General features: G+C 41.6%; 1 protein-coding gene across 1 annotated transcript in view; it reads right to left on the bottom strand.

The window, feature by feature from the left end:
- Positions 1 to 536: 536 nt before the first annotated feature.
- LOC134039089 (fibrillin-2) overlaps positions 537 to 24452 on the bottom strand; it is a 97704-nt gene continuing 73788 nt past the window's right edge. The window contains exons 41-65 of the mRNA XM_062484838.1: positions 21999 to 22151; positions 21676 to 21747; positions 21439 to 21564; positions 19622 to 19747; positions 18575 to 18700; positions 18249 to 18365; positions 17888 to 18016; positions 17581 to 17700; positions 16816 to 16941; positions 16273 to 16425; positions 15940 to 16005; positions 15087 to 15212; positions 14770 to 14889; positions 14189 to 14311; positions 13063 to 13194; positions 12507 to 12632; positions 12017 to 12223; positions 11615 to 11740; positions 10791 to 10913; positions 5266 to 5382; positions 4933 to 5061; positions 3694 to 3813; positions 2599 to 2830; positions 2123 to 2285; positions 537 to 1736 (exon numbers count right to left, since the gene is read on the bottom strand). Coding sequence (XP_062340822.1) covers positions 1356 to 1736; positions 2123 to 2285; positions 2599 to 2830; positions 3694 to 3813; positions 4933 to 5061; positions 5266 to 5382; positions 10791 to 10913; positions 11615 to 11740; positions 12017 to 12223; positions 12507 to 12632; positions 13063 to 13194; positions 14189 to 14311; positions 14770 to 14889; positions 15087 to 15212; positions 15940 to 16005; positions 16273 to 16425; positions 16816 to 16941; positions 17581 to 17700; positions 17888 to 18016; positions 18249 to 18365; positions 18575 to 18700; positions 19622 to 19747; positions 21439 to 21564; positions 21676 to 21747; positions 21999 to 22151 — 3539 coding nt within the window. The 3' untranslated portion in view covers positions 537 to 1355. The remainder of the gene's footprint in view (positions 1737 to 2122; positions 2286 to 2598; positions 2831 to 3693; positions 3814 to 4932; positions 5062 to 5265; positions 5383 to 10790; positions 10914 to 11614; positions 11741 to 12016; positions 12224 to 12506; positions 12633 to 13062; positions 13195 to 14188; positions 14312 to 14769; positions 14890 to 15086; positions 15213 to 15939; positions 16006 to 16272; positions 16426 to 16815; positions 16942 to 17580; positions 17701 to 17887; positions 18017 to 18248; positions 18366 to 18574; positions 18701 to 19621; positions 19748 to 21438; positions 21565 to 21675; positions 21748 to 21998; positions 22152 to 24452) is intronic.

The raw sequence follows: 24452 nt of genomic DNA, 5'->3' as shown, positions 1-24452 counted from the left end.
ATTTACACAGAATTGAATCCCAGTTAGAAATTCCTCAGAAATGTATGTAAACAAAAGCTAAATCACCCAAAACACAAATATTATTTAAAACCATTTTACCTGTTGGTCGCTTTTGTGTAGTCATTTATATTGTGAAATGAGTCATTTACATTTGGGTTAAAACAACTGTTCATGTTTAGCCTACTTGTTGACTTCTCAAGTATGGCCATATTTGGAATGTAGATTTATAGTGTTCTTGTTTGTTGTTGGTATTAGCAGTGTTGTTTATTCTTTATCTTATGGAAACATATTTGCTGGTTCTTTTTCAATTATTGTAAGTAAAAATTAAACTCATTTTCATCTTCCTCTAAATATTTAAGCGCAACACAATGATTTGATCAAAATACAGGTGTTCATGTGGACTTTGGTATTTCGCTTTCTATGACTGGAATACTCTTTTTTTTTGCTTGTTCCAACTGAAACTCAAATAACCAGTTTTGCATATGTACATATTATGATTAATTTGTTGCAATTTCCAAAGAATATCTGTGCAAAAATTGTTTGAGGTAATATTGCAATATTTTGTACACTACCTACTGTACACTTTCAGATTGGGAATGTACGCACTTGTTAACATGGTTATTGGAGCAGGTGGTCAGTATTTCCCTTTTTGTGTAATTTTATTAAACATGACTTTCTCCATTGTGTGCCTCTTAAATACTAGATAATTCACGAAGTACTAAAATAAATTACAAAAATTAGGTTACAAAACTGAAATTAAGATTGTTAATATGTACATATAAGTGGATACAATGTTTGATTACTGCTCTCATTTATGATCTCATTTATGATTAATTGCATTAATATAAAAGGCTAATTGACATTACAAAGGCACCATGAAACCCAGTTGCATACGATTTTCGGAGTGTTCTACGAAGACAAACATCCTCTTACCTAGCCTGAATTCCTCACAATCTGACATCCACTGTATTATATATCTATGCCAACAATGCTGTGCAGTTTCAGTTATCTGAACATGTACTGCAATGTTATCAACAATCTAGGACTAGGTCAATTAAATTAAGCAAGATCTATCTGTCTCGACATAAAAATCTTACCATCTGGTTATTTAACAAACCATGTGGTATGTGATTCTGCAAATAGGGCCATGGCATGAGGTCACTGAGAGGCCAAAAAGGCAAAGATGGCATGTCTCAAGTTCAAGCTTCAATCATCTTTCTTTCTTTTCCTATAGAGGCAATCATATTCTTCTTTCAGGTAAAAAATACGATTGGGAAGAAGCAATCCAGTCTTATATATTTGGCTAATATTGAACAGGAACGCACCACTGCGAAAGGTGGTGTCTATTCACCCATTTACTGCAGTCGGATATGCAGTCGCATGCGCAGGTTTTCTCCCAGCTCCCCTGTGAGGTAGTCTTGATCTCTGTGGTCTTCCAGCTCTTTGAGCTGTACTTTACCATAGAGCAGGGAGCTGGTGATCTCTAGCGTGTACTCCTGTGGTAAAGTGGCCACCTTCCTCTTGGTGCTGTGCAGGTAGCTGAGGCCGTCACGCCTCTGGATGCGGAACTGGCCGTCCTGGTTCCCCGTGGCAATGACATAGTGAACGTGTCCCGAGAGGGGCTTGATGGCGGGCATCAGCTCCAGGATGTGCTGCTTGGGGTTGAGTTGAGATGTGTTTAGGACCAGGGTGAGGAGCAACTCCATGTCCAGACTGGCGAGGCTGACCTGGATGTCCTGAAAAGATTAATTAAATAGATACACACATGTAACACAAATACCCACAAAAGGTCTTGTGTTCACAAAAGTTTTAAAGTTTCTTCAAATAAATGTCCAAAGGCTCCTCGTAAATGACCAACACAGTAATACAATTCTTCTTCTTTTATTACAAACAATCGCCCTAATGTTGGCTATGACAGAACTCTCTGTTAGCCTGATAATTTTATATGAAACGCACTACCTCTATTAAACCTGGATGACACTGTTTAATATTTTGTAACACTGCCAATGCTGAAACTGAAAGGTTGCCAAGCAATTGGGTACAAGATGGAGTGGGAAAACACAGGGAGCATGTACGTTTATTCAATAGAAAAAATCTGGACCTTCAAGGGTGCCACTCTTACCTCTGCCGTTTCATTGGTGCTGCGTCTCTTGCGGCCATTCTTCTTGGGGTAACCATTGACCTTGCACTCATAGCAGGTATCCGGAGAAAGAGCGTTATCCTCCTCTCCTGTCTCCACAGGCCCGTATTGGTCCTTTCCAAAACCCACACCGGTCACACAGTGACTGGAAAACAAACTCAAGGGTTAACATACAGATGGAATAATAATCCCATTATGATAGTAATAAAATATCAAATCTGATTTGGGTACTGTGAATCACATGAACTACACAAAAGCATACACATATACACGTACACACATTCCGTACCCAAGCACACCAAAGCTCTAGAATTTGTACACAAAGACTTTTGATTATAATACCATACCAGATGAAACTGATGAAATAGCTGAGGCATTTCAACAGCCACACTAGGATGGATGCATATCCATCTAACTAATTTAGCAATCAAGTTCAAATGTATTCTTCCAGTCCGTACCCTTGGCCAACACGGTAGTACCCTGGAGGGCAACCACATAGGTAGCCCCCCTCAGTGTTGGAGCAGCCGTAGTTGCAGGGGTTCTTGCGTGAGGAGCACTCGTTGACATCCTCACAACTGCTAGAGAACTGGTCAAAGTTGTAGCCTGAAGGGCAGGCACATTTGAAGCTACCCAGCGTGTTGTAACAGGAGGCTGAGCCACAGCTGCCGGGGTTGGAGCACTCGTTCTCATCTGGGAAAACAAGGAGGTGAGGAAGAGATACAGAAAGGAAAATTGTTATTACATTGAAATACCGCATGTTCACTGAATATGCCTTGTCACCAATGAGTGTCTGAATACGATTTTGTCAAGGGAAATGTGGTATTCAGACTGGCTCCCTAAAGTGCCTATTCCATCTGCCCTTACACTTGTACGTTTTCTTAATGTCCAACAGGTGGAACTGTTGACATACATGGCACAGATATTCAATACACCTGTGTTTTCCGTTTCTGTTGGCTCCAAGCTTGAAGCTACTACATTCGCTTGCTTCTGCCAGACAACGTACATAGACTCTTATGATCTTCAATCATAAAATAAGTCATGTGCCTCTGGAGAAAAGAGTGAGTTTGTCTGTAAAAAATGCACAAAATACATTTTGTCATGTAATTAGCCCCAGGGAAAAAAACTAATGATTTATGGAAGAATGCTGTTCAAAGCTTTTGTAAATGACTTCAATGTAGCACACCATTTCTGACATGAACCTGATGCTACTAAACCACCACAAGGTTAAGATCAGTGGTTCTGGTGTAAACACCCAACTATACGACAGATTTATAGTAAACTGAACTTTTACTATATTTATGGGTTTATTTTCAACAGCTACTTCACTGCTGAGACACAAGGTACATCTGTATTCAAATATTCAGTATAAGACACCTTTCCACAACAGGGGGGAATACTGAATTGACATTACATACCTAAAATCTGCATACTACTGTATGTTTAAGTACAGTATTATATTAAACAGGAATCTCAAATTATTGAGTTAGAATAACTAATAAATAAATAAATAAGCTTTGCTTCCGGCTGTGTGTGTGTGTGTTCGTGTTTCTCACCCACACACTGGTTCCACTGGTAGTGCTGTGTGTAGCCCTGAGGACAGCTACAGCGGTATCCCCCCAACATGTTCTGACACCCATGCTGACATCTGTGGTTGCTCTCACACTCGTCCACGTCTGCCAGTCAACATGAGAACAAATTAGCCTGTTGCTAATGGACATTATAGCAGCATTGCCACCATCCCTTTCTCTTCATTAACATATGCGGTTAACCTAAACTACAGTCATCTCAAGCATAATGTTATATTTTCCCATGCAGTAAGGGAGGTCAAAAGGTTCACAACAGGAACTACATTTCATAAAGATCTGTTCACCTTGTTAAACCATACAATAACATGTGTGTTCTTGGTTTTTGATAGTGATAGGGATGGGTCACAACTGTATGTTTAACACATGCATTTGCCAATGTGTATGATACATAGAGTACACCCCAGAAATACAGCATTTGCAAATATAGAAGTAACTGATTAAGGTCAAATTGAGTTCTCTCATTACTGTCTCTCAAATCTTTGTGTATTTGTGTATGTATTTCCGTCATTGTATACCCAACTGCAGCATCTGAAATCCCTTCAAATCTTTAGCTAACTAATAATTTGATATAAAATGTACAATTTATTGTAGATTGACATAGTGACTTTGCATCATTTTGAATTACACAACACCGTCAGATAAGAGAAAACTCAATTCAAAACACGTCAAAAAATGTGTACTGCTTTTAAGTAACTCAAGCCAGGTAAATGCCAGCTCAAGGCCAGGGAATCAACTGAACACACTCCTTTTAAAGAGGATTTGCAAGTTTAGACTTTACCACTTAAGATTCCTGTGTGTGTACGAGGGTTTGGCTACGACTACATGAGCTGGCATAACAATGCCAAACAATCTATTAGCCAATGTGCAGTCAAATTTGGATCAAGTCTCATGCATCTATGTAAAACTAGAGAAAAGTTTCATCAAAATGTCTAACTAAATCAACAAACATATTTTCATAATCAAGGCAGCCTGTTGCTGGTAGTGCTGAGTGTATGAAATGCATATGTAGCATGTAGGCATATTCGGAGGTCATGTGTAATTCATATGCCATTTTACTCGTTTGTTTTCATAATACATTGAAACTATGGGGAAATCTTCTGAAATTATTGTTAAAAACTAAATTATTTTAAAATATTTTATGACAGTATGAGTAGATGTGTTACTTTAATGGTTATCGGTATAATTATGGGCACTGTGGGGACATACCTTTACAGTTTAGACCAGTGTTGTCCAGAGAGTACCCATGCTGGCACTCACATGCAAAGCTACCGGGAGAGTTCTGACATATGCCCTTAGCTCCACACAGAGAGGCCTCTGACACACACTCATTGTTGTCTGAAAGGAGGTGAGAGAGAGACAGAGACACAGACAGAGATGAGAAGTCACTGGAGGACATGAGAGGCATTCCTTAATTATATATGCTGAAGGAATTTAATTAGTCAAAATTACACATTTTTAAGACAGTTCCCCCCCTTTGACAAGGCCAACAGTTGACAGACTCAATTTTGTCTGAAGACTCATCTATGTAGACAGACTCACCAATGCAGGCTGTGTGGTGTTGGGTGAAGCCTGGGGGACACTTGCAGGTAAAGCCCCCCACAGTGTTCACACATAGAAACTGGCAGTTGTGTCTCTTGGTCTGGCACTCGTCCAGGTCTGAAACAAACATGGGGGGTGGGGAGGGGGGGGTGGAAGATCAAAGAAGCCACAGGTCCTGAATCAGTACATGTATGTAAGTACATGCATGAACACACCAACACACAGACACACAAGCACTGTGTTATCCTAACCTATAATTACACACCTTATTACAAACCCATTAGGTACCATGATGTTGACCCCTTTCAAAGGACAGAGAGGGCACTATGCCCTAGTCCTGGTCATTCAACTGAGGTTTCATTGTTCTTCAACCTCTCCATTCAAGCATGATAATAAGAGGCTTTCACCACATCTTAATATTGGCAGATAAAACGAGAGATAAACTGCTAGTTCTGGCTGTCACATCACCTGACTACAGTTAGTCAATAAACAAAAGTTGACTTCAAACCATGCTTAGACTTCTCCATTCTGGTTCTGGTTTGTATGTATTTGTGTTTTGTGTGTGTTTTCTCCCCGTCTTTGTTTTCTCTCACTCGACCTCGTAGAATCCAGCTTTGTGAATCCTGATTTGTCCATGCCGGTCCCCTCACTTATCCACTCACCTGGCTTCACCATGACAACCAATCAGCAACCCCACCTCTGTCTACAAAGGCCGCTCCCTCCAACAGCACAGGAGATCTGGGGGGTGTTCCATCAACGTCGCTAACGCAAGTCGCGCTAACACGAATAAGTCTCACTTGGGTAAACGTCAACTTAGACTTAAGCCTCAAGCCGTTCCACTAACGTTCCGTTCCACTAACAGGCAACGCTAATTCAAGCTAGACCTCAATAAGCTTAGACTGTGCAGCCCAGATCAGGCGATCGTCGAAAAGAGGAGTTATGTCGCAAAAAGTATAGCGTAAAGCAGCAGAGGTGTGTTGTTTCAGCAGCGTAAATTGATTTTTTGAGTTTTTTTTCTCCCCAAAAAGGGCAATGTTGCCGCAATTAACATGACAAGGGAGACAACTTGTCAAACCATTACGACCGTTAAAATGCGTAAATTGTAGACCTACCAAATCTACTTAACATATATATATATATATATATGCATTTAGGCCTACTGATAATTAGCGTAATTTGATGAGCTGTCTGAAACCGTTCTGACAGGCTAGCCTATGGTCGATATTCTCAACAGGAGATTGAGAATAATAGCCCAAAAAAGAACGTGGCAGCAATTGAAAATTGTAGGATAAAATTCAAAACACTGAAGAAGGCCATGGTTAATTGCACTTGATGTGGGCTAATAATGTTTTTGTCTTCACATCTTGAACAAAATCAAAAATTACTTCAAAATAACTTTGCCACACACATTTATTAACTGATGGGCTAAATGCTGAGCTTTAAGATAAAAGGGAAAGATAACCATGACTTAAATGGGGATTCACTGAAATGACTAGTATTGCACAGATCCAGCACTGACTTTTTAGATCAGAAGGTGACCCAAACTGCACACTTTGTTTGGCAGAACAGTCATTTAAAATTGCTCAGCATGACTATCATTATTATATTACGAGTATTTCCAATTAACATAGTCTGCCTCCACAGATCCAGAGGGGGCTTGGACAGTGACAGACTGTGGCTGTGCCAAGTGTTGTCACAGCCTCACTTTGGGAAAGCATGCCCTACTGGGAACATTAGGGGAGACTGTTGGGCACAGAATCTAATCGTCTTCTTTGGAAAGGGCAACATTTGGGACACTGTCATGTAGGGGCAGCATAAAGGGCACTTCATAACAGCACCTTTTTCCATTGGAAGTAAGGGCATGGGAACAGTCCAATTTAGGCCATTGTAAGGGCACCTTATAGGGTACTGCATCACATTTTCTATACTATAAAGGAACTCTTTTTACATTTATAGAGGGCACACTGTCATTTATTGCATGGGGCATCCTGTGCACTCAAGCATATTTCACAATGTGAATGGCAGACAGTAGGGCACTTGGTCTAATTTTTGCCACTCTGGGCATTTTAGAAACGCTTTCAACCATGGGGGCACCAGGCAGTACCTATACTTCTTCCACAGATACTGGTCAGGGAACCATTACTTCTGTCTCTGAAGACCCTTGGGGCTGGTGGGATAAACGCTCTTTGTATAATCTGAGCACCTTCATCCACCACAGGGTTGTCAAAGAACGGATACGCCATAATTGATTGTAACTCGTCTAGACGGTCTGCTTAGTTTCTAAGTCCTTATTTTATGTCAATTAACCAATGGCTTTTGAAAACAAAAGTGACATTATTTCTTAACTTGTTTATTTAAATTAATATATTTTTTGGAGATGAAGTAAACATGTAGCTAAATCATTAATGTCTGCACTTCAAAAAGTCTGAATTTACGTTTCCGAACACGGGACTAAAGTGGTTTGCGCGCAGGAATTTACTCGACGGAACTGTCTTTTGAGATTCTGTTTCCGCCTGTTTGAAATTATTTGCAACACATTTTAGTTTAGCTTGACTTTTAGCCTGACATGGATCAGGCTAGTTCCGAAGTATAAATTACCTTGGTTACGTAGCTAGAACTAAAATAAGCCACCTTAATGGAACGGAACTCTCGCTAAAGTAAGTGAGACTTGGCGAGATAAGTCTAGCTTTTCCTTAACCCTCGTGCTGCCTTCGGGTCACATGACCCAAAGGTTCACAACGAACCATCGTTGTGTTTACCCAATTTCACCCAATACAAAAACAAATAAAAATAATTTTCTTTTAACCATTGCAATGTGGGGGGTCTGAGACAGCCCGACAGTTAAAAGAAAATGCTTCACTTTGTTTTTGTATGAGGTAAATTTGTCGCAATACGACAGTGGGTCACAATGACTGATGGGTCAGAATGACCCGAAGATAACACAAGGGTTAATCGACGTTGATGGAACACCCCCCTGTTTGTCCACTACAGTTTGTTTGTTGAGTGAGTTTTTTTGGAGAGAATACTTTGTAAGGAGCGAGTGCCACCCATTGTACCTTTGTTTAGTTAGTGAAATGGCATATGGTTAGGCAGGTCAGGGCAGTTTTACTCTGTTCTTTTATTTGGCACCGCTCTCTGTTCCTTTGTATCCTTGTTGAGGCCGTTAGTAAAAATAAACATTATTATTTACGTTTACATCCCATGTGTCCGTTGTTCCCTTAGTCCCGTCCCGCTACTTCACATTCAAAAAAGCTCTGCAAAGACGTGTGTTTACTCATTTTTTAGCAAGTTTGTGGGCTTTATTGAACGGTATCATGCGCGTCTCTTCCTCTTGACACATGACAAGTGATAGTTACCACTCAATGAAGCCTGTTTGAGACAACAACTCTATCGGTGTTTTGGATGAAGGCTATCCTGAGATCGCCACTAAAGCACTGAAAACCCTGCTTCCATTTCCAACATCAAGCGGGATTTTCTGCCGTGACAGCAATCAAACAACATTTAGGAATAGGCCTGAACTGGATATAAGGAACGCACTTCGGGTGTCACTGTCGTAGCTTATAGTCACACACAACAGTGGGACTGACACATCGAAAGCTAGCTAGTAACAATATAACGATGGAAAACCAGGCTAAGAAACTTAAAGATGGGTCAATTGAAAAAACGGCTGTTTATTTTACATAAAACTCAAAAAACTATTTTTCGCTCAAATCAGCTAAATTATTTTCTTGCGCGCTCCGCACGCTCGCATTAGGTGTGGAAGTCACTAACTAGGATCACATCAAACCCAGAATGTACATGCATTAGCAGCGCAGCTGTCCAGGGCCTATCTTTCCTCCCAGTCCGTTCTGCCGGTCCGTGAAAATATGTCTTACATGAAAGCGGTCCGTGGCGCAAAAAAGGTTGGGGACCGCTGCTTTAGAGGACGCATCACAGACCATGGCGCTCCCTCAAATTGTGCAAACACTGTTAGAATTAGCTGAACAGGTAGAATCTAATAATATATCTGAGTCTGATGCCCGTGACCGAGTAGAACAAGTCATAGAGAGCTTGGCTGCAGACTCATACGTCACAGATGTACACATTAATAGTAGCTCTGCCACTGTTTTATTCATTGTTTGACATCAAGTTGCTCAGTCTGTGATGCGTCCTCTAAAGACCCGGCAATTCAATCAATTTCCCGGCACAACAACCGAACAAGATGGGTAGCTCGGTCAGCAGGGAGCTGAAGAAGAGCGGCTACCGACGTCACTCTGCTGCGCCGCTCAGAATGCTTTTTCGTTCATTTTGCATTTCTGCAAATGCATTTGAATTTGAATTGTGGTCAGGATTTTACAGCCACGTTCTTAAAATGAAAATGCATTTCTGGAAATGCATTTGAATTTGAATTGTGGTCACGATTTTGCAGCCACGTTCTTGAAAATGAAAATGCATTTCTGGAAATGCATTTGAATTTGAATTGTGGTCAAGATTTTGCAGCCACGTTCTTAAAATGAAAATGCATTTCTGGAAATGCATTTGAATTTTCAAATTTTACATTTCAAATTGAATTTTGGTATCTATTTGCTGGGGCATGTTTTGAAAATTAAATCTCAAATGTCTATTTCTTTTTAATTTTAATTAAGTGAAAGATTGAGCACTCTTGAAGAAGAAAATTAAAATGCAAATAGGATGATTGATTACTAATTTCATTTATGAGTCAAATAATGCAGCCACATTCTTAAAATGCAAATGCATTTCTGGAAATGCATTTGCATTTGAATTTTGGTAACGATTTTCTTCCATATAGGGGAAGGTATGTAACACTGCCATACCAAAGAGCAATGTCTTGCCTTCTCGCAATAATCATGGGCTTGTTTTTGAGGTGTTAACCACTGAACAATTAATTCACTTAGTCCACTGTCATGGAAAACAAAAGGGCTTGACCTTTAGACACAATACAAATATTTTCATCTTGATGTGTGCTGATTAAAAGCAATTTTTTTATTTTGTATTTAACCTTTATTGAACCAGGAAGGTCCCATTGAGATTAAAAATCTATTTTTCAAGGGAGACCTGGCCAAGACAGGCAGCAACATAAGAACACATAGTTACAGACAGAAGAACACAGAATGACACAAGTAAAAAAAAAGTCAGTTACATAACCTGGTTAATTTAAAAACATTGACATTTTTGGGAACCTGCCTCCATTTCTTTCATTTTAGATTTAAAAGCAGTAAGTGGTATCAGTTCTCGGAGTTCATTTTGCATTTCCGTTCTGGCACTTGGGACAGCGAGCATAAAGAAGTCCTGAGAAAGCAAGGAGTGTTGCCCAGATCTTTTCTGCATAATGAAAACACACAGGTAGTTTAAGCGCAGACCAAGGATTGCCTTATAAATGAAGGTGTACCAATGACAGAGCCTATGGGTGGCCAAAGCAGGCCATCCTACCCGAGAGTATAACTCACAGTGGTGATTCAGAGCTTTACAATGAGACCAGTGATGGTCTCACAGACGCATCACGGAATATGTAGTATTTTATTTACCTTTGCAAGTTCTGCCATCTTCCTGGAGCAGGTATCCACGTGGACACGAGCAGGCGTAGCTGCCCTCAGTGTTCTTACAGATGAAGTTGCACGGCTTGGGGGACATGGCACACTCATCAAGGTCTGAGAGGAGGATCATATTAAAAAAGGAACATATAATATCATGGATGTAAATGTAAATTAATAATGGTATTCAATATAACATTTAGATAACGGACAGGCAGTGGGAATGGCAAAGGGTGCGGCTGTTAGGAGTCTGCACATTTAGGTACATTTGAATATCTGCCTTCTGATTCACTGTGTGCACTTTACCTTCATTGTGGGGTAACTAAACATTAAAGGCAGGGTAGGTTAAGTTGTTGAGAAGCTTTTTTTGACACATTTGCTCAAATAAACTTTACATCCTGATAGCAACCAATAAATCTACAGAATTGACTGTAAAATGAAATCAATACTATATCTGTGGGAGTTGCAGGACTGTAATAAACACGACCAATCATTAAGGTGGGTCCGGCACTGATGATTGGACGGCATTCGGAACGAATGCAATGATTGGACAGGCTACTTGTCTGTCTGCCTCCCAGCAGTAGTCAGGCAGCACATACATGTGTTTTGGAGGAGTGGCTTTTAAGGGAGGGGGTGGAATATTTTGGTTTGAATCCTTTCAATCTCTAGCTAAAATGATTAGGTTGGCAAAACTTGCCTATCCTGGCTTTTAAGTAAGTTTTACATGTACAACCATCTCTGAATGACTTTTTCAGTTCATCATCAATCATACATTTAGTCTCCAGAGCTATGGTGGTAAAGATGTGTGTCCTACTCACCAACGCAGGCAGTGCCAGTGATGGTTGATGCGTAGCCAGGTTGGCAGTGGCAGCGGTAGGAGCCCATTGTGTTGATGCAGCGGCCATTTTTACAGGCATCAGGGATGACCTTACACTCATCTATATCTGTAGTGAGAGAGAGAGAGGGATAGAAACAGACCATTCAGCATTCTAGTCAGAAACTGGTGTCTGCATTTGTTTTATGTGTCTGGGTATGAGAGATTATTTGCTATGAGGGACTTGGCACCAAGTCAAGTACAAAAGTAATCATTATTTTTCTGAACCCAGAAAGAGAAAGATGTTTACGTTTAAATCTTTATTTTGCAAGTCTCAAGTCATTACCACCACAAGGCTCAGCAATGTTGACCCCACACTCCTTTGACCCTGACCCCTCCTCCTCACCTGTGCCATCAGTGGCGTACCCTGGCCCGTGGGGACAGAGCTTTTTGTAGTGGGCAGTGCCAGGTAGGGGACAGAGCTCGCACTGGTTGCCCCAGCCACGGCCGCCGTCGCAGCAGCACTGGGACTTGGTGGACTTGGTGCGGCTGCTGGAGGACATCTGGCACATTGTCTGGAGCACCTCGGTGAAGCAGAAGCCCTCCCTGTAGTCTGGTGGGCGAAAAGGAGGGTTATACTGTACTTTTTTTGTTCCCGCTGCATTCTTCTGCTTTCCTTGTTGTGAGTCATACCTCAGCTTTAATACGTGATATGAGATATCTCGTATGCTTCATGATACATCAACCAGAATTTTTCACTGAATTCTCATCCTGACAGTTTTTAAGCTCAACCGACTGATGTTGTTTTGTTAAATGAAGAAGGATTTCAAAATGGTGTACAATGTAGGCTCACAAGTGAAATAAAAGACAGAAGCTATGGGTGACATGACTCTTACCTAGACACTGTGTCCGTGTGGAATCTGTCTGGTAGCCCTCCCCACACTCACACACATAGCTGCCTATGATGTTAACACAGCGGCCGTTCTCACAGATGCCCGGCTTGGAACGACACTCGTTTTCATCTGAGGAGAAAAAAGTGACAATTGAAGAGGCACTTGGTCTAATAGTAAAAGTTGAATCTGAGCGATGAGTAGCAATGTCGGTAAAGGCAGGAGAAAGACCCATCAAAGTAGAGACAAAGGAGACACAAGAAAATGTTTTCATTGTAAAAAGTGTAATATTCTATATAACAAGGGTTGCCAACATCCTAAAACGGAAATACTGAACGTTTCTAACAAGGGATGTTTCTGTCCTATAGATTTTCACTTATTTGATTCTCAAAAATTACTGAACAAAGTCTTCCCATTATGGGACGATTCCGTATTTTACTGGACAATTCCGTATTTTACAGGACGGTTGGCACCCCTATACAACTATGACAATATAGCATACATTGCATACTATAACAACAATCTTTTGCCCAAGTACAATATTCCCTCTGGTGATCCTCACCCTGGCAGACTTCGTCGTCACGGTTGCGCACCATACCAGGTGGACACACACACATAAAGGTGCCGATAAGGTTCTTACAGGTCATCCCCCGAGAGTCACAGTCGTGGAGTCCCTCTGAACACTCATCCAAATCTGTGGGGAGACAGAAGAGCTAGAATTGAACTATTAAACTGGGCCGTATTCCCCCAAAAAATCCAATGATTTGTAAATGCTAGAAAATTCTTTATTTTTGTGTTACCATTACCTTATTAACATTCCTTAAAATGCAGTACGCCTTTATTGTCAAGTTGTTGAAAGATAGATAGATAGATACTTTATTAATCCCATGGGGAAATTCAGGTATCTCTCACAGCTCTCATACCAACAACAACCACAGACAATATGTACAGACAACACAATACAATACGAACAGACAACACAACACAACAAGGCCATGTACAGAGTAGATAAGATAAAACGTAGAACGTAGGGTGCTGAGCTGCCCGCTACGGAGACTGCTGGACTGTCCTGCCAGGACACGGTGGAGGGGATGACCGACACCGCCCACGATGGCCAAGAGCTTGCCCCACATCTGTATCTTCACAACAGTCACCGCCTTCCTGACCAGTCTGTCCAGCCTTAGTGTATCCCTTCCGCTTTGCTCCAGCTCTGCACCCGCGGATCGGCTCTCGAAGCTCCGCAGATTAGCAGTCCCTCGCCACACCATGGCAACCAACTCAGTCATCCAAACAAATCAAATAATGCCGGCAGTGTGCGCTGCTCCGGCTGGCCCCAAAAAAACGGCCAAGCGAGACCACGAAAAAAAACATTCATGCAGGTAGATCAGCACACCATCCCAACACAAACCCACCACAACAGAACAAAAACAGTCAAGAAAAAGTCGAGAAAACAGCAGAAAAACGAACGAAAAACGAAGAACTGCTGAGACAGCTGCCACTCACAGCGGCGCTACGTCACAGAGATGTCAGTTGACCAACATTTATTGAAAGAGACAAAGTAGGCTACTAATATTCATGCTGTACATTTGAAAAATGATTTTTGGAATAAAACCCTTCCGATTTCAAACATTGACTACAAGTGAGAGTGTGGTGAAGACATCAGGGTTGTGTGTGCTGGTGTTCCTCACCCTGGCACATTCTCTGGTCCTCTCTCAGGGCATAACCAGACGGACAGGTGCACTCGTAGCCTCCGAAAGTGTTGATGCAGCGGAACGCACAGAGGAGCTGGTTTTGAGTGCACTCATTTACATCTGAGGAGGGGACAACACACATACATAAACACAAATGTACTATAGAAACTCAGGATATTTTTAAATCTGATGTCCACACTAGTTATACAACTCACACGCATAATCTAAATATTCTTACTGTAAGGAGTCACATCATATCAGTGGTGATTATCATTTTATGTTTCATGTTGTTAATTCTGGACGCTCTGGATAAGAGCGTCTGCTAAATGACTAAATGTAATTATGGGGGAGTCAGGTGGATGAGCGGTTAGGGAATCGGGCTAGTAATCTGAAGGTTGCCAGTTCGATTCCCGGCCGTGCAAAATGACGTTGTGTCCTTTAGCAAGGCACTTCACCCTACTTGTCTCGGGGGGAATGTCCCTGTACTTACTGTAAGTCGCTCTGGATAAGAGCGTCTGCTAAATGTAAGTGTAATTAGATATAACATACAGTAACATAGGGTTCAAAGCGCCACCCACCTTCACAGGTCATCATGGTGCCTGGCTCAAAGCCCTCCTCACAGTTACACTCGAACCCACCTATCACGTTAGTGCATGTGCCGTTCCCACAGGGGTTCCCCACGGTACACTCATCAATGTCTGAGGAAACATTTTACCAAAATTTCAGATGTCCATTATAGCAGTATTGTGTAAAATAACATTCATTCTTGACAGTTCATCTGGCTAGATAAGGATTATTTGTCATGGATACTGTACTGTATGTTCAGTACATCTACTTTAAAGAGGATGTAGTATGTATTGAATGTTTGTGTGTGTCTGTGTGTGCGCACCCTTACCGACACAATGTATTCCAGTGTAGTTGAGTGCATACCCCATGGGGCATTCACAGCGGAAAGAGCCGTCTGTGTTGATACAGTGTCCATTGTGACAGATGCCTGGGTTCTCTAGGCACTCATTCAGATCTGGGTTTCAGTGCATGGGCATGAGTGATATTAATAACTTTATCTGACCAGCCCTTTCAGACAGTCAACGTGCATTACATTCAAATACAAATAGATCAAAAGTATTTAAATGATCAGAAATTATATAAATACACGACAAACAACCAAAATTAAGAGCAAAAACGTAAGCATAAAAGGTTCACTTAAAGAAGACACTGTGTGTATCTCTGGCAGGGTCGGTAAGGTTTTGCGAACCTAGCAATTTTGGCTAAAGTTCAAAAGGATTCAAACCAAAATATCCCACTCCCTCCCTTCAAAGCCACTACTTCCAGGAGGTGGGTAGACAGACAGACAAGTAGGCCGTCCAATCATTGCATTCGGTCCAAATGTCATCCAATCATTAAGTTTGTTCTGAATTTGGTTGGAATGATTTGTCATGTTTATTATAGTCCTGCACGCCCCCAGATATCGGATCTATAAAATTTTATTGTCAAACCTTTAAATGTATTTGTTGCTATCAGGATGCGATTTATTCAACAAATATGACAAAAAGTGCATCTCACAACGTTACCGAACCTGCCTTTAATAGTTAGATATACATCTATCACACCATACAAAGCCAATAGCCAATGTTCAAGTTGTACTCTCAATAAAGAACCCAGTCTAACATTCAAGCATTGTAACAATTTCAAATTATCGTCCACAATAAATTATGTACAACAGTATTAAATAAACACATCAGCATTACCGATACGTGTGTCTCCAATTCCAGGAATTATACCATGTCCGTATGGGCACAGGTTTTGGAAAGCAACTATGACAAGAGAGGGAGCAAAAAAAGATGTGTCATATTTCTGAAACCTGGTTATAGATGAGCAAGATGAATTGGTTAAACTTGGTATACAGTTCACAAACCGGCCACAGCAAACTCCCATTTTTTGTTGTATAGCTGGCTAAAGCAGTGTTCAATCAATGGGGGTCACCTGAGTAAGACGAGCTAACAACTATCATCAAGTTAGGGTGGAAGCAATACTGACGAGGTGCCACAATAGTGACACCTGTAAGGTATAGAGAGGGGTACCATCTTGCTCCTTGGGGCAGAGTTCACAGGGATCCCCCCAGCCCTCCTTGGGCATGGTGCTACAGCAGCACTTGGCCTTGGTTGTGTTGAAGGCCTGGGGTAAGGAGCACTTGCCAGTCTCAAAGCGAGTGAAGCAGTAGCTCTCGCGAGTGTCTGGGGAGAGGACAGAGTCAGAGAAAGTGAGAGTGTGTGTAAGATATAAAGAGAGAGCATGTGTGTGAGAGAGAAATCTTCTATAGCGCTAGTAATTAGTAATGTGGAACTGACTGGGATAGAGGAGACATAAATGTAAATCAATCAAACAATTACAAAATTAATGGTATAACTTTGGGGTGAAAATGTAGGGTTCCTGTAAGACTGAGAAACCAACCCAAACTGAGGAAAATGTCACTTGAACAAATAGGTACTTTTTCTCTGGCAAAAACAAAACTAGTTTCACCAGCACATCTGCCTCTATAAGGAGTGAACATTTTTGGGGTTAAATAAATCTTCTTATGTTCAAGCTCGCTCCTTGCCATCACTGTCAATGTGCTGCACTCATACCATAACACCTCCGTCTATTCTCTGACAGCACAAAGCCAGGCCGGCACACACACTCGAAATTCCCGGGTATGTTGATGCAGGATCCAAACAGACAGATGTTGGGGTCTTCATCACACTCGTTCACATCTGTAAAGTACAAACAGTGTGTGTGTGTGTGTGTGTGTGGGGGGGGGGGTCAACAAGGCTTTCACAATAGGGCAGAGCTTTCATTACAGTCACAAAATTGATTACTATGACTTCCACCCCAATGAGTTCTTGATAATAAATACCCTTTACATGATGCTATCCCCTTTAGACTACTTGGAGGATGACAAGATGTATTAAAGGAAAACCTAGCACTGAACTCGGGTAAATGTCAACAGAGAAAGAAGGCTGCTGGAACAAGAGCATTACATCATTATCCTAGCCAATGTGAGAACTCTGTTGGATACATGACACACGTACTGTACACCCATGGACACAAAAACAAACATTTTGTGTGTGAGCTGGTGCCAAGTCCTATGAATGATGCCACTTTAAGGGATGAAATATTCCTGTTCAATAACAGTCCAAAGTTTGCAAACCATGCTGGTTCATGTGGAAGAGACACTGAGGGCCGCTGCGCCAGTTGGAAATATATCACTGTCATGACGCACATCCAATCATTCTCACTCTTACTGTATTACCATGCAGCACCCTGATTTAGGACATTCTCACAGTACTGTACACAACCACTTTTCTACATGTTATGAAGGTGAAGGTATGAGAGAGGGAGAGGTGACCCACCTATACACTCGTCACTCTGGACAATGTAACCCGACGGGCAGAGACAGCGAAAGGAACCGTCCAGGTTCTGGCAGGTACCAGGAGAACAGGTTCCGGGAAACAAAAAACACTCGTTGACATCTGGAGACAGAGGAGAAAAGACACCAACGTACAAAATGGCTGAAAGTTAAACTGGCAAAACATCCATTTCTCACAGTCTCGACTAAATCTTATGTTTTTGGTTGAACGTTAAGTTAAAGAAATATATTGCTGCTCAAAGCCGTTTTGTAAAATGTTTAACAACTGTGACTAGTGCCCTTTTCCTTACCGACACAGTTCCTGCCATCAGGGGTGAACTCGTAGCCCTCATCACACAGACACAGGAAGGAGCCCACACTGTTGAGACACTGGCCGTTCCTGCATATCTGGCCATACGACGTTGTGCACTCATCCACGTCTACCAAACACAGCGCAATACAGGTCACACTGAGATGGCCCAATCAATTCAGTGAGAAGACAAGCCAATGCAGATTGCACCTGTTTTAGTGTAGTAGTTGAACTAAAAACGTACATTAACATAACAGAATCCCAAGTACATGGACTGATTAAAATAAGGATGGTAATTGTCTTAGTAACATTATTTGTATGTTGTCTCGGTGTTGAGCAGGATAGAGATACAAAAAACTCACCCATGCAGTCATTGTTGTGGGTAAGCTCAAAGCCAGGGTGGCAGAGACAGTTGTACGATCCCACTGTGTTTTTACAGGTCCCATTCCCACATGGCTGGCGCTCACACTCGTCAATATCTGTAGAGAGAGGTGAAACGAGACATCACAAAACATGCTTGTAAAGTAAAGGTGTCCTCAAAAATGTGTTTGTCAAGCTAGGTTAGGAATCAGTGCAGAATGAATGTGTGTGTGTGTGAGAGAGAGAGAGACAGAGAAAGAGAAGACAGAGAGAAAGAGGAAAAAAAAGTGAGAGAGTATGTGTTTTCCCATGTTTCTCAAGTTCTTACCCATGCACATTTTGCGGTTGGATGTGACCTTGAAGCCTTTGTGACACACACACCGGTATCCTCCTCTGATGTCCACACATTCTCCATGACTGCAGACATTGGGGATCTCCAGACACTCATTACGGTCTATGGATAAAGAGCGAAGATAAGTAATACAAAAAATGAAAGGATAGAACAGTGAGGGAGTCAGGGTGGCTGAGCGGTGAGGGTGTCGGGCTAGTAATCTGAAGGTTGCCAGTTCGATTCCCGGCCGTGCCAAATGACGTTGTGTCCTTGGGCAAGGCACTTCACCCTACTTGCCTCGGGGGGGAATGTCCCTGTACTTACTGTAAGTCGCTCTGGATAAGAGCGTCTGCTAAATGACTAAATGTAAATGTAACAGTAATGTAACAGTAATGGAAAAGGGGAAAAACAGAGAAGTGTGATTAATACTACGGGGCTACACTTTGATGATTAGCTTCAGCTTCGCGTAAGCCAGTCCTTTAACAGGGCTGGGACGATTCCTGCCAAAGACCACACTGAGTTGAGACGCAGAGTAAACACACAGTTGGCCAGCAGCATGTCGACAGGGCACATGGACCCTCCAGGCCTGTCTACTCCCTTGCAGCTGGATTCCAGGTCATACTGGGACAGATGCATGGAAGCAAAATTTGCTATACAGTACATGTGTACGAGCACAGATGGAGTGGAGTGGGATGTTTTTCACTGTTAGGTAAGGGTGACTTCACTGGAAGTGAATGCACTGGAGTGTAATTCATGTAAATGGAATAAACTTGATATTTGACAGTTTGTTAACATTCAATTGCATTTGAATAGTGTTGCTTCTGTCATCATACTTTCTGTAAATGGGTAATTATGTTGAAAAAAAACATTGGTTTTTCTGATTATGCGTTAATGGAACCTGATTACAATTTCTAGTGTGACATCTGGAGAATTCTTGAGTTGACTTGAGAGACTGAGGTGTCAACAAATTGAAACTAAATGCATTGGTAGTTTGTTCGTGCGTATTGTGTGACGTATAAGATATACGTGTCTTTGTTGTCTCACCGATGCAGGCTCCATTGGGGGACAGATTGTAGCCCTCTGAGCATTCACAGCGGTAACTCCCTGCACTGTTGATACAGTCAGCGTTTCTCTGGCACAGGTTCTCACCGCTGCTGCACTCGTCAATGTCTGGAGCACGCACGACACACACATGATGAATAGGTTATCATAGCCACCAAAAAGAAAAGAAGACAGATGTAAACTTTAGGTATCAACTAGCTGGCTTTGAGGCAAACAGACAGACAGACATGAAAAGAAAGGCAAACTTAGTTACACAAACAGTGACAGTACGAGTCTGAGAAATATGGCATTCTTCTCACTTGAATATTCCTACAAATGATTGAGGATATACATGTTGGATAAATAAATGGGACTACATATAACAATGTAGGCTACGTAAAGAACAGGTTCAATAGCCAGCATGGGGTCACGTTTAAGTGTCCGAAAGAGACAGAAAAAGGCTAAATAAAAGAATCCAAACAGTCAGAGCCATCATCTGACCCACAAACAAATAAAAAATATACACTCTTCAGAAATACAATGTGAATATTTTAAACATGTGTTTCAAAATCAGAAAAAGGCTTAATGTCCAATAGTGAACAACATTAAAGAGCTTTCAGATTTCGTCTTCGGTTGTGGAGAGACCAGCTTTTTCAAGCTCTCCTTTTAAGGAGGCAGATCTCAAGAATGGCTTTGGTTTGCCGAAGTTGGGAAAGAGTGATTTGTTCCTCTGCCAGACCAATCTGTACTTCTGCTCTTTCATATAAATAAATGTATATGTACTACATAATACAAATATAGTTTTATTTGACCAATTTCAAGTTTTATTACATTTTGTTCCTGAAAGCCACCATGAATCCACCCTTCTGCGTGGATCAGAATAATCTATATTTTTTAGATCAAAGGTATCCCAGTCCTACTAAAAAGTTTTGAACAACACATATTGAAAGTTTGATCCAGATCAAAACCAAGACAGGATTTAGTGTTTGTTTTTTTTGCTGAACAACCCATTTTAAAGATTGTATCCAATCCAATAGCCGAAATCCGATCCGATCACTTCTGAACAACTAAATCAAATAATGGTTCTGATTCTGACTACAAAGCTCTGTAAGTAAATAAGCTCATGCTACAGTGGGACAGACAGACTTAATAAACAGTAACCACATTTTGAATCTTGTGCCCTCTCTCCCGACCCCCCAGTCAAATCTTCCAGCCTGGGGTTTGGAGCCAACGATGACTCCACTAAAGACCCATAATTGGCTGGTTTAATGTTTGTTTTTGGTCAAGACTAACCACCAGCTGAACCTGAGTGTGCTGACCAAAGCCCTCTCCTTGGGGATCACCACCATATACTGTATAAAGAATGGACAGCATAACAGCTCCCCAAAAGTGAAGCCAAAACATCTTGATTGCCTCCTGGTGGCTGGCTGCAGCAATAGGTCTTAAGTCCTGCCCCCTCCATGATATTGGATGGGACATAAGACAAAAAAAAAACGTATTTCGTTACCAGGCCGACGGTACTGGCTTACATAGATTGATAGTGTACGGCGACTGGGATGGAGCGATAGCGACACAGGGCTAATATTTAGAAAGGGGGCAATTGTCTTTTTTTGGAGCCATACAATGAAATTAGATATCAGTCTTGACTTTAGACTGCACAGCTTTTCTTCAGTCTACAGTCTCCATACTTTCATGTACAGTACAGTGATCTCTCTGCAAGAGTGCTCACACACAGTATAATTTTTTTTTTTGCTTTATTCTTTTGTAGTGTGATAGATGTAATCTATCTGAACGTTGCTGTGGTGTTTCCTCAACATTACCTTCGCAAATAAGCAGCAGGTCATTGTAGCTGAAGCCTGTGGGACACTCACAGCGGAAGCTCCCTATCTGGTTGATGCACACCCCATTAGCACAGATACCAGGGATCTCTCGACATTCATCAATGTCTGAAACACACAAACCATGTTTGACAGCACAGTAGATAGAACAGCACAGTAGATAGGGATTATATAGGGAATATTATGTGAGGTTTAAAGTAGGAAAGATCTGGGTCTTACCGACTGCTTTCCCCGTTTCAATGTCAAGCTTGAATCCTGGGATGATATTGCCACAAAGACTCCTATAGCCATCTGAAAGTAATTGGTATTTATGAATCTTGGATTTGATCTCAGGATCAAGACTGACCACCTCTCATAAACATCACTTTTGCCAGCTACAGCACTGAAAGGTTTTGCAATTCAATGTCGTAGGTGGATGGTATTTTTACTTGAGTGAGTTTAAATGAACAAATTAAACTCGGCTACACAAGGGTATGTGTGACTGAATGTGTGTGCTGTTTACGTGTGTATGTGAGAGTACAATGTGTATTCCTGATTCTGACCTGTTCCAGGCTTGGGGCAGGCCTTGCAGGGCTTGTTCCAGGCCTTGCCTACATTGTAGGCACAGCAACAGATCTTTTGGGTGAGGTTGAAGGCCAGCTCATTCTCACAGGCGGTACCATTGTAGTTCCTGTAGCATAGACTCTTCCTCATATCTAGCAGGGAAGAATTGAAAATTAAAAGCCAACTAATTCAGGGGTGCATTATATAACTAAGTTGTTACACTTATTTAAGAGTTTAAACAGTAAACCAGGGCTCAACATTAAAAAAAAATGGCACTGGCCCCATCGGGCCAGTGGGTTTGAAACTTACTAGCCCCAAGACAGTTTTTACTGGCCCCCCCCTCCAAAAGTTGTAATTTATCATTGTTACAACAAAACCAAAGACTTATAAATTGTGTTATTCTGTTAACATGTTTAACAATTTATTAAACACATCCTGGATATAAAAAGAACCACAATGAAATCACATTTCTAGTGATAAAAAATTTAAAGGTAATAGTCAGCAAAACAATTGACTTTTAACCTCAAACATGACGTGCTCTCTTCCCTGCTGACAGCCATCTCTGCACAACTCTGTCTGGCTGAAACTGAAACCTCTGGGGCCTCATGTATAAACGTTGCGTACGCACAAAAAGCTTGCGTACGCTGGTTTTCACGCACACTTTGTGATGTATAAAGATTTACTTGACGTGAGAATGTGGGGGCCATCACGGAAACTTTTGAGCAGACGTGAAAATGTGCGGACCGTCCGCAAAGTCTTGTCTGGCTCTGTAACGTGGCGAATTCTAACTGAAAAGTGCCGAAACTCACCAAACATTACAAAATAAAGTTTCCACTACTACGTTTATGACGTTGACTATTCAAAAAACATAAAAATAAAAGTTTGATCATTAATGTGGATGATCACATCAAAATGCCAAAACCCAAAACGGGAAATGCTATATCCTTCTGTTTAATCCGCCACCACTTAATAACATGTTAAACTTGAGGGTGTCAAACGAACGGCAAAATCACTGAGGAAATGCATGTCACGCTAACCCTATAGCTGCCATGCTGTTACGATGCGCCACCACTCGTTTCTTCATTTAAAGTTTTACATCGGACCATTTCTTCTTAATTTCTGCCATGGTCCGGTTCTCTGAACCCACATCATTTATGGCCCTATAATAATAATAATGATTTTATTTGTAATGCACTTTACATTTAGCTAAATCTCAAAGTGCTACAGGTTAAAAACAAGAAAGGGCGCAAATAGTGACAGTTTTCCACTCCGCCGACTTTCTTTTGTCCCTAATACCTGATGACAGGCCGACAAACAGGACACATTTTCTCGCTTCCACCTCTGTTGTCAGAACCTTGAGCTCACGGTCACCGTATTTCTTCGAAAAAAGGCCGCAGCGTTTATTAAATAACGTTCATTTTTGTTGAGCCGTTTATTCGAGGGCGGTGTATATTCGAAGAAATACGGTAATTCAGAGAAAGAAATGACCTCAGGAGCGCATTTATAGTCCATCTGCATATTCATTTATGGGAGGAGGCAAGGCGGGGTCAGTGGCTCGTTCACGTGCGGTCAATCTCACGTTGATTGTGATTTATAAAGGAAAGGTGCGCAGGACCTGGCGTACGACCGGTTTTATACATGTGAATATTTCTGTGCGTAGGTACTTTTCGAGTTTTGGCCGTACGTAATTTTCTGGTATGAAAGCTGCGCAATCCTTTATACATGAGGCCCCTGGTCCCTCAATGCTAATATATAACGTTAAAAGCTTCCATAGCATTTTATCAGTATGATACTAAGTACCCAAGTCGACACCATTCTTCTGCTGCAGTTCAATAGACAGGGGGAACGAGGCGAACGGCTGGCCCGTCTTAATTACGTGATATGCCGTTGTTATAAGTCGTGCAATAACACGGTGGGCATTTAACCCTTGTGCTGCCTTCGGGTCACATGACCCAAAGGTTCATAACGAACCATCGTTGTGTTTACCCAATACAAAAACAAATAAAAATTATTTTCTTTTAACCTTCGCAATGTGGGGGGTCTGAGACAGCCCAACGATTAAAAGAAAATGATTCACTTTGTTTTTGTATGCGGTAAAGTTGTCGCAATACGACGGTGGGTCACAATGACTGATGGGTCAGAATGACCCGAAGATAACACAAGGGTTAAATTCCTAGAGCAGCATGGTCAACGGCCTCGAAGATGGATTATCAACCATCCGCTTAGCTGTCACGCAAACCAGGTGCTGTCTGCTAGCATGGCTGGTCAGGTATTGTTTTCGAAAATTGTCGGTGCCTCTGTAAAAATATCAACTTTTGTCTGCTTTAGACGGGAACATACGACAGACGACACAGTGCATCTTCGTTACATTAAAAAAGTTGCTTCCGTTGGAGCTCGTAGCTCTACTTTGCTGCCATCTTCACTTTATTGTCTCGCGCCAGTTGTTAAAAAAT

The sequence above is a fragment of the Osmerus eperlanus genome, chromosome 18 (assembly GCF_963692335.1).
Source record: "Osmerus eperlanus chromosome 18, fOsmEpe2.1, whole genome shotgun sequence".
Lineage (NCBI taxonomy): Eukaryota > Metazoa > Chordata > Actinopteri > Osmeriformes > Osmeridae > Osmerus > Osmerus eperlanus.
The sequence above is the reverse complement of the archived record's forward strand: the minus strand, read 5'-3'. Positions and strand labels throughout refer to the sequence as shown.